Raw genomic sequence first — 10,482 nt, forward strand, 5'->3', positions numbered from 1 at the left:
CATGTGATCTGAGAGTAGCAGGAAAACAATAATCATGAATGATCATGAATTAAGTAACCTAGATTTGTGTCGTTTACTAATTAAAAAAATAAAAATAAAAGAAATGGGCATATGGCTAATGTAGTTCCAAGTTCTAAAACTGTTCCCTGAACCATGTAATACGCTGGGTCACCTGTAGAACACCATAATTGTCCAGCCAAAGTGGAGGCTTCTGAGGGGCAAAATCAATTATCACCCCCTTTTCCTTGAAAGAAACATGATATTTTAAGTATGAATGAGTTGACACGGTTAGAGGGGTTGGAGAAGATGTGGGAGATAACTGGGGTAACGGAAATGGAGAGAGAGTTATGGTACACAGCCTCCATAAGTCTAAATGTGTACAAGCTCTTCTGATTATCATACAAACTATATCTAATCTGATAAGCTGATTTAGTTACTCCTATTTATCAGGAGGCTTTGAATCTGGTTGAAAACTTTTTTCTAGATATTAATAACCCGTGTGAAAACGCAGGTTCCAAGGGAATGGAAGCTGGATCCACGGTGGGATGGGGAGCCCAGGCAGCCACAGCAGTTGAGCCACCTCAGAAAATTTCCTAGCAAGTGGCGTGCACTTTCCTCAAAGCAGGATCCATTAAATACTGTTCGGATTGTTGATCAGTTTGTTATTAGGCAAACAGGACAACCTAACTTAGGAGCCATTGATAGCTCTGAAATTTGATATTTGTCTGTTTAGGAAGCAATTAGTAGAAAACTGAAAGAAAAGAAATTGTATAAAGTACTCTTGTATGATTCAAAAGGACCAAAAAAAAAAAAAAAGTAGCATAAAATTTAGGCATGGTGATTATCTGGTTATTCTTTATATTTTCTTCTGTTATGCTGCATGGTTGCATGGAGCTTGGGTATTTTTGCATATTAATTTGATTTTCAAATTGATTTTATGAAATACAAATCTAGTCTAATTTCTAGGGCTGAAAATCTGAATGCAAAATCGCATAAGGAAACAGGGCACTAGCAAATGGGCCTAAAATTTACTGAAATCGATTGCAACTGACAAATGATTAGAATCCATATTGTTCAGCAACTCTGCTTACACATTTGACGACAAGCAGTTACAGAGGTCAATCAGAACATGTCAAGATGTGAAGCATATGTGCCTGCCCGTCAGAAAAATTCGTGACAGTTGCTTCTTTGTTGTATACAGTCAGGAGGAGGGAAAATGGAAAAGGGAAGCAGCATAAGGAGCGGTAATATTTTTAAACTCTATCACCATTCCATTAGCAGGGCGATTTGAGCAACTTTGTTTGCAATCTTAATTCAACCTCTTGTTAAAAATAGGAAATTACAAGGTGAAAACATTACAGAAGGCCAATCTCATGAGGTCTGGAGCTCGACTCAAATTCTAGAAAAGGAGAGAAGCTCTAGCCAAGCATTATTGTCTTGTTGGATTATCTGAAACCATCGATTGGCTTGCATGTGAAAGGTGTTGTCTGGATGATGGTACAACGGATTTACGGGTACATTTTTTCAAGGTTATGCTCTTTTTTTTTTTCTTTTTTTCTTTTCTTTTTTTTTTTTTTTGGAGAAACATTTCTTTGTTAAATTACTATGGCTGCTGTGAGTGAGAATCATCATCTTGGGTTACTATGTTTCATCATGGTGATTGTAGTTTTAGATTCTACCTCGTTTGGAAACATGTTATTTTAGTAACTTTTTGGCTTTTTACGAAAAAATGTACAGAAAAGTACAGTGAGATGTGACAATTTATAGTGATTTTTTGGCTAAAAGTGAAAGTTCCCGAACTAGGCAGTGTCATTCTTAGATATCCAATCCTTGCATTCGGGGGTTTCAATTGTTAATTGTGGTCTTATTCCTTGGTGCTTTGGGTCAGGGTTCTTTTGAGAGAGCAATCATCTATTCAATTCTTTATCATTTTCGTTTTTTTCTTCTGAAAAAGGTTTTGGCTTTTGAATTGCATGTACCTTGTGATTTGGGACTGCAATTATGTTCAAAAAGGGTTTTCTCAAGCCAATATCATTGGGAAAGAGAGAAAGGTATTGCAACGCTTGTTGACACAGGTTCAAATAAGGGTAACTTGAGATGTACATTACCTTTTGACATGTTGTCTTTTGGATTCACTTGAAATAGCTTTAATCAAAATGCCTTTCGTGTGGACTCATAAATATGGAGTATCATCATGGTAGAAGAACATTGCAAGGAATGAATGATGTTTCAAATGAGCCAAGTAAAGCGACCCCTTTGATGCCCCTCATTGTTTCTCATCAGAAATGTGAAGCACACCAAAAGGGCACCAAGAGAGGAGCTACTCTCAATGAGCCTACTGAGGGGGCAAAAATGGAAAAGTAATCATGGGAAGATTTTTTTTCTCCTCATTGATCATAATTTATGAGAAAATCTTAAAGTTGACAGTAACTTCCAATTCTTTCATTGATCGAGCTTGCCAATTGTTGAAATTCAGGACAAAAAGGAAAAAGGGTTCTTCGAAGCAGACATGCAAGTTAATGGCATGATTGAACCATCACCTTCTCGACTAGCATTCCCACGTTTCTAGTGATCACAATGAACAATTGTAGACACCAGTCTCTGAGCACATTGAAACTCTTCTTAACCAATAACCTGGTTTACTCTCGTTGTTTTTGGATTGTGTTTTCTAGTTTCTTTGCAAGGGTTCATTGTCATTGCTCGTAGAAAGGTTCTTGCTTTTCAATTTGTTTGGGCTCAGTTTTCTTCGTGATGTTTGATTACTTGTTATGATTGTCATTGGAAATTTTGGTCAAATTCGTGTTATCCCTGTTTTTGCCCTGATTTGTGAAGATGGCTTTGAGATGTTTGTTGGCGTCTGATTTTCTTGTAGTTTGGCATTGAGCTTTCCTAATACAGCTCTTCCTTAGCTATGTTCTTCATGTCTTGCATGACTGTTATTCTTTTATGTAGAAGGTGAATTTGTTGTTTTCGAAAAATAAAGGACAAAACAATCATTTCACATCTAATTTCATGGAATTAGAGGGTGTTCCTAATCTCATGTCCCATGGCCATTTCTACACCCAAAAAAAAAAAAAAAAAAAAAAAATTGAAAGAAAGAAGAAGTGTTTCTTGTGTGGCCCACAAGATTGGTAATCCAATCCCATGGGCTATGAACAAAAACAAACAAGGCCTTGAAGCCATCTCATCTGTATTGATTGTTTTCTGTTCATACATCATGTTTGGGTTATCTGATTTTTCTTATCACCTAATATTGAAGTTCTTATTTTAGCCTAAAAAATAAAATAAAATAAAATAAGAAAAGCAATAGTACAATTATCAATCAACATCCAGACTTGTTTGCCCTAAGAAAATTGGTAATTCGTTGACCCCATCTTCATTTTCTTTGGCTTACAATCTGGGTAAATTAATTGACATAAAAAAAAACTGCGGCTTAATTCACATTGATGAGCAGAAATGTACAGGAAGAAGCCTAGGGCAACATGAGAAAAATGGGTAGTGCTCAAATGAATGGTGTATAAATGAGAATATGAAAAAAATGGAAAAAGCAAATTAATGTGGCAGCATGAGATGCTTCTTCCTCTGCTGTCAAAATTGTAAGAGCTTTCACTTCTCGTAGCAAAAATTGATTCTAAGGCTGTTATTTACGTCAATCCAATTGCTGTGCTGAAGTAAAAAACGCTACAATTGGTAGTCAACATGGAGGAAGTGCTCGTATGATGTTCCCTCAAGTGCTTTTTGGACACCACCCCAGTTGTCAATTTGCTTTGATAAAGGCCCGCTGTGGATCTTAACCTGCCGACTTGTAAGCTCTCGATATGGCAGCCTCAGAAAATCTTGAACATCAACAAGTTTCTACACAAGAATTTCAATGAAGATTACGACTCACAGTTGAGCAAAAATTAACTTGATTTGTGTTGAAACTAGTCTTACAGTTCGGTTGTTGACTATATCCTCGTAGTATAGAACAATGTGGCGAGTGCTCTTAAAGTATTCCAAAGCCCTGGTAGTTGTCTTCTCTGCTTGCTTCAGATTGTGTACCAGTATTGAGGCATTGACTTTAGGCTTGTATTTTGCTAGTATTTGAGCCTGCAAGCCATTACTAACTATAAGATTGCATAATAAAACACACAGAGAGAGAGAGAGAGAGAGAGAGAGAGACGTCTTTTGACGAATGCACATGAGACTTGTGGGTTCCATTCAACAGCTTAGCCTGACTGTCATAGACATTAGCAAGCACAGAAATCATTCTGCGGAGTAGATTCCTTCGGAAGAGAAATATTGCAGAGACACCTCTTTCATCGAAATACTCTACTATCTCTTTGGGGTGCTGCATCACTCCCTGCGAAATATGTGCATGATTTAGAGTATTAGAAAAGCTAGAATTTTGAAAATAATCAAATAATATGTTAATTTAGCCCCCAATGTATATTACAACACTGTTATAGAAACCCAGCAACAAAATACCATGGAAATGATGTTACAGTAAGATATGATGGTTAATACTCCATGCTAGAACAAAATTTAATTTTTTTTTCTCTTCCATCCGTCCCAAAATATTAGTTATTTTTAAGAAATTTAACCTTTTTTGGCAGCACAATTATTACACTTCAAAAATATGAACTTTTCAAAATTACCCTTAGACGTTTTTTGGGGAACATCAATTGTCATAATTATACTTTTTGTATATTAATATTAATGAATTTAAAAGAAGGGTAAAATAAGAAATCTAACTTTTTTTGATAGTACAATTATTACATTTCAAAAATATCAACTTCTGAAAACTACCCTTTGATTTTTTTGAGAACATTAATTGTCATAACTATACTTTTTGTGTATATTAATATTAATAAATTTAAAAGAATGGCAAAATAAGAAATTTTTGTTATTTTAGTTCTTGATTTTTAAAAAATAACTAATATTAGGACAATAAAAAATAGAATAATGAACTAATATTTTGAAATAGAGGAAGTAGTTGTAATATGTCCAGTCTTACTATTATGAACTCCAGATCCCAGCCCAATTGTAACTAATTGGGAAAAAAAGGCCGATTATTTTCGAGAGCATTAGAACATATCACAGGAAGATTCAATTTTCACATAACGTTTCTCTATATAATTGTACAGTATTCTCAACAAGGGTAGAGTATCCCCTGTGCACTTAAAGGACTTTTTGTGGATTTTTCCTTTTGGATTTAACTTCCTTAATCCAACTTTTCATACTTAAAATTAGGGTATGGAGCCACCATCACAATATTGTATATTGTGCATATGAGCTAGTCATAGAGAAGAGCTAAAATATGAAGTCATCTTTCCCTACATGTTTCATGCTTTTAAAACTCAAGGACAATTGATCAGCAAAAACAAAACTTTATTGATGAAAGAGGCATAATACATGTAACACTACATCAACAAAGCAGGAAGTGCAAAAAGTATTATAGTTAACTTTAACAATCTCAACTAAGATAACAAGTTTAGGATAATAACTCATGAAATGTTTAGGATAACAAGTTTCAAAGCAAATGTCCACTAACACAACATGAAGTGAAAGATTCAGGTTCATCCTACCATATTCTTATTTGGGATTAAATTCTTTACAGTTGAAATGTAAAACATCCTACCATATTGTTGTTTGGAATTAGATTCTTTACGGTTGAACCTTAAAACACTAGTTTTACAGCATTCAATTATTAGTTGCCAAATCAATACTTTTAGTACAATTATTTAAAGCTAAAATATACTAATGATTCATCCGTGTAGAATTTAATCTCTTCTTATTTTCTAATGATTCCAAACTAATTGTGGGAAATTAGAGATTCACTACAAAAAAATTAAGGTTTTACAGACTAAAATTTAGGGATAAAATTATTTTTTAGAGACCAAATATTTTTGTTGCGAAAAATGTGTTACTATATTTTTAGCAACGAAAATTAGATATTAGTTATGAATTATTATCTTTTTTGAGACCAAATTATTTTGTCTTTAAAAGTGCATTTGTTAGTGATATTTTCAAAATTTTGTCTCTAAAAACCTTATTATTAATTTTTTGAGAAAATCTTTTAGCAGCTATCCTCACGACAATAGAAATTAATTCCTAAATGTTTGTTGCAACAAAATTTTCACTTTTAGAGACTAAAAAATTTAGTTTCTAAAACTCTTATATGTTGCAGTGGTTATGCTTGACATGGGTGAAAGGACATGACTAAATCATTGTTTAAGCAATGTTAAGTTTATAAAACAGAATTCTGAATTCTGAAGCAGCAATATTCACCTGATTAAGCATCCATTTGAACCCTACCGCTGCGGTGCACTCATTCTTGGATGCACTAGTGAAGATGTCAAGATTGTATACTTTATCCAATGTATTTATAATTGTTGAAACATTTCTTCTCCTCTCTTTTGAAAAGATTTCTCCATTGGAGCTCACATTCATATGACTATTTAACAATGTCTCGAACCATCCGCTCCCGGATCTCTGCATCGACAAGATTGCAAAGAACCGTACTGGATTGCACACGCATTCCTCTCTACAAATCCATCAAACCCACATAATTTAATGATTTTTTTTTTTAATTTTTAATTTTTTAAAGGAAAAATTATGTGAATAGTCCCTGTAGGTTACACGATATGTCAATTTGGTCCTTGTAGTTTCAATTTGCTCGATTTTGTCCCTTAATTTAATAAATTGTCTCATTTTAGTCCAATAAATAACGATTGTTAAGTTAATTTAACGGAAAGTCAAACAATGTGTCAATTTAATTCCTGTATTTTTCACAATGTGTTAATTTAGTTTCTGTCAAAATCGAGAAAATTGAAACTATAGAGACCAAATTGACACACAAGAACCAAATTGACACATTGTTTGACTTTCCTTTAAATTAACTTAACAATCGTTATTTATTGGACTAAAATGACACAATCCATTAAATTAAGAAACAAAATCGAGCAAATTAAAACTACATAGACCAAATTGACATATTGCAGTTTGCATAATTTACCCTTTTTTTTAAACTGAACCCCAGATACAATACAAGAAGAAAACAGAGACAAGAATACTTTCCGGTTACCTGCTGAAGGTTTTAGGTTTTGGGAAATGCACAGGCGGAGTTTCCCATTTTTCGATTCCATTAGCACGACAATGCTGCTCCTCGTCATCCACTCGGACATTTAGAAGTCTGATTTTACTGCTACTGCTTGTTTGTTGTCTTAAGCAAATTAAACAAATGTAAACTCCACAAACCATAGCGAAAAGTAAAACCACCATTCTCAATACCATTGGAGATTTCTTAGGTGCCTTTATAACTAGTTCATCCTGAAATTTAAAGGTTCCCCAGAAGTTAGTTTTCCCGGAAATGTCCAAAAATGAGACTTAGGCCTCGTTTGGCAAGAGGCTATTTTAGCTAATTAGTCAAAAAGTTACTAAATTAGTCAAAAAGCCAACAATTCATACCAAAAAGTCAAAGATTCTCTTTTCTCTCTACTTTTTGCACATCTTTTCATAATTAGCCAAAAAGTCTTCCCAAACATACAAGTTTTTTTACCTACCTTTTTAGCCAAATAGCCAAAAAATTACTAAATTAGCCTGTTCCCAACGAGGCCTTATTATATTATGTAGCAGGAAAATAACATCATCAAATTCAGCAAGGATCCTCTAGAGTTTTTTTTTTCTTAAAGTTTCCTAGAGTGGTGCATTGTGTGGTTGAGATTTAATAACAAGTCACATCAATTTTTCAGCATTAAATCTCAACCACACAATACACCACTTTAGGAAATTTTAGGAAAAAAACACTCTAGAGGATCCTTGGTGCATCAAATTAAGTTAAAATTTTGCAGAAAAAAAGTCAGTCCAGTACAGAGAAACTAACCTGTGGATTCCATCTAAAAATCTCCATTATAAAATCAGAGAAAAATAGAATGAGTAAAAAGAGATTTTTGGGTGTCATTCTGTCTATATGTTTTGAGAAAAATAAGGCAAAGGAAGTGGTCAGACTCTCCGAGCTATAATCTTTAACAGAAAAAGTCAAATAAGAACATAAGCATTTGTTCGACATGTGATGTTTAACAAAGTGAAAAACAAATGTTCTAGAAAAAAAAAAACTTATGTCATAGCACAAATATAGCTCTCCACTTATCATAAAATTAATTAAAAACAAATATATCTTCTTTTTTTTAAAAAAAAAAACATACCCAGAAATTTACTAAACCATAAATATGAAGTACTAAGAGAGACAATGGTTGAAAAACTCACACCTTGTTGAGGAAGCATATGATATCCTCAGCCATTTTTCCTGTGAGAGAGAGAGAGGGAATTGGCAATTTGGCAGCTAGTCTCCTTCTTTCTCTCCCATGCACTCTTTTTCTCTTTCTACATGTTGTGAGTTTTAGAGAGAGAGAGAGAGAGAGAGAAGTCAATAAGAGAAAAGGAAGAAGAGGGTGTGTTGTTTCATGGTTGGAGATTTTCCACGTGAAGAACAGCGCATTGTTTATTTACAACCCTACGCTGTCTTTCGCTTCCTGTTTCCTTTACCATTAATTAATAAATAAACAGTATTATTGCTTTGTACGTCAAGACGTGCCATATGACATGGCATCGCATTACCCAGAACAGTCAATCCTCTCAGTCTCAGACTTTTAAAACAATATATTAACAACAATGATTCATCCCATTAAAAACATCACCACTAATAGCATTAATACATTAAAAAAGTAAAAAAAAAAAAAAATACAACTCAAAGATCAAAACATCACATCATTAATAACGGGACCCACTGCCACCTAATTAGTGGAAGCTCCCAAACATTTTTCATATATTAATAGTACTAACGAATCCTAGGCTTTGTTCAGACCATATCTCCCAATAAAGGAAATGTTATAATTTTTAAATTTTTTATTAAATAAATAATTAAATATGTCATATAAAATGTAGATTTCACAATCATTTGAAATATTTAGGGGTGATTTGAGATGTTCTAAATCAATGTATTTTTTGACTTTTCATAAAAAGATGTGTAGAAAAGTAGAGAAGAGATGTTGATTGATTTGACTCAAAAAAGATAAAAAGATAAAAAGATGAATTAAAATAGTATATGCCAAACAATCCCTTAGCTATTTATTTAGTAGAAAATTCAATATCCACAGTATTACTCCAAATAAATATGGCCCAAGAGCAATTATACTATGGGGGTGTCTGTTTGGTAGGATAGAATCATGAGATTGAATTTCATGTCCAATGGAATAATTAATCTAATATTTAGATAGAATAATGAAGGTTGGATTAATAGTTCGGTCAGCTTAATAGTCCCTCATTTATGGGATAACTCTATCTCATGGGAGTGTTGGATAGAAATAAGCGGATTAAGTCAACTTCTGAATTAGCTAGGTAAATGGCGAAATTGTCCCTAAGTACATAATGTTTTTTTTATTTTTTTTTTAGTAAACATGCTGATTTTTTTTAAACATGTATAAATTAATCTCATAATATATAATTGTTTCTCTTCTTTCTTTTTTTTTTTTTTTTTTTTTTCTGGTTATTAGCAAAATAATAAAAGAAAATATATTTTCAATATTTAAAAGGAAAATAATATAGAACATATTTTTTCTTCATTTTTAAATTTTTAACATATGTAAATTAATCTTGTGATATACAACATATATATTTTTTCCTATTAGCAAAATTATAAATGAAAATATACTTTTAAGGTGTGTTTGTTTGGACAGACTGGATAAGGAGGAATTGTAATCTATCGGACCGTTAGTCCTAGGATATATTGTCCTCAAACTATTTAGTTGGACTGGATTCCTATATTTGTTTAGTAATGAGATTAGATGGCTAGATTGGACTATTTTTAGTGAATCTAATATTTGATTGAACGGACTGGATACAGATAAATGTTCAAAAGGCTATTTTATCCTTGTAATTTATAATTTTTATTTAATATATAATTTTAAATTTGTAATCTATAATTTATAATTTAACAACACTATTTTTTTTTAATTTATAAGGCCATAATTTATTATTTTCAATTAAATTAAATTTATAATTTATATTTTTTTATTTAATATATAATTTTAAATTAACAACACTAAAAAAATAATTTTATTTAATATATAAATTTAATTTTTTAACAACACTAAAGAAATTATAAGGCCATAATTTTTAATTTATTATTTTAAATTAAATTAAATTTATAATTTATAATTTATATTTTTTATTTAATATATAATTTTAAATTAACAACACTAAAAAAATAATTTATAAATGTTCAAAAGACTATTTGACCATTTTTCAATTGTTTATTAAGTAATAGTATGGGGTAAAACGGACATTTCACACATTAGTCCCATGAGATACCAGTCTCATGAAAATAATTCCACCCCTCCACTTAGGATACAATAATCCCTCATATGAGGGGCTAATAGTCCGAATGGACTATTAATCCGGAACAAAAAAATTGAACCAAACAATGGACTAGTAGTCCCGATG

At 32.2% G+C, this 10,482-nt stretch overlaps 2 protein-coding genes across 14 annotated transcripts in view; one reads left to right on the forward strand and one right to left on the reverse strand.

Annotated features, from left to right (window-relative positions):
- The window catches only part of LOC114298511 (uncharacterized), a 50,462-nt gene extending 47,657 nt beyond the window's left edge, over nucleotides 1–2,805 (forward strand). For 2 of the 13 annotated variants that reach the window (XM_028243133.2, XM_028243587.2), the window contains one exon: nucleotides 512–852. In XM_028243133.2, coding sequence (XP_028098934.2) covers nucleotides 512–718 — 207 coding nt within the window. In that variant the 3' untranslated portion in view covers nucleotides 719–852. Of the gene's footprint in view, nucleotides 1–511; nucleotides 853–1,078; nucleotides 1,245–1,335 lie in introns of those variants that run through there. The other 11 variants (XR_014332377.1, XR_014332376.1, XR_003642077.2 and 8 more) reach the window with 11 other exon arrangements.
- Nucleotides 2,806–3,290: 485 nt separating this feature from the next.
- Nucleotides 3,291–8,507, reverse strand: LOC114298981 (uncharacterized). The gene is made up of 6 exons (XM_028243743.2): nucleotides 8,250–8,507; nucleotides 7,067–7,311; nucleotides 6,271–6,526; nucleotides 4,163–4,342; nucleotides 3,934–4,089; nucleotides 3,291–3,855 (listed from the first exon to the last, which is right to left on the reverse strand). The coding sequence occupies exons 1-6, from the start codon at nucleotides 8,280–8,282 to the stop codon at nucleotides 3,682–3,684; spliced, it is 1,044 nt and encodes a 347-aa protein (XP_028099544.2). The 5' UTR covers nucleotides 8,283–8,507; the 3' UTR covers nucleotides 3,291–3,681.
- Between the last annotated feature and the right edge of the window lie 1,975 nt (nucleotides 8,508–10,482).

Source organism: Camellia sinensis, chromosome 6, assembly GCF_055761805.1.
Source record: "Camellia sinensis isolate YWXY chromosome 6, ASM5576180v1, whole genome shotgun sequence".
NCBI classification, from domain to species: domain Eukaryota; kingdom Viridiplantae; phylum Streptophyta; class Magnoliopsida; order Ericales; family Theaceae; genus Camellia; species Camellia sinensis.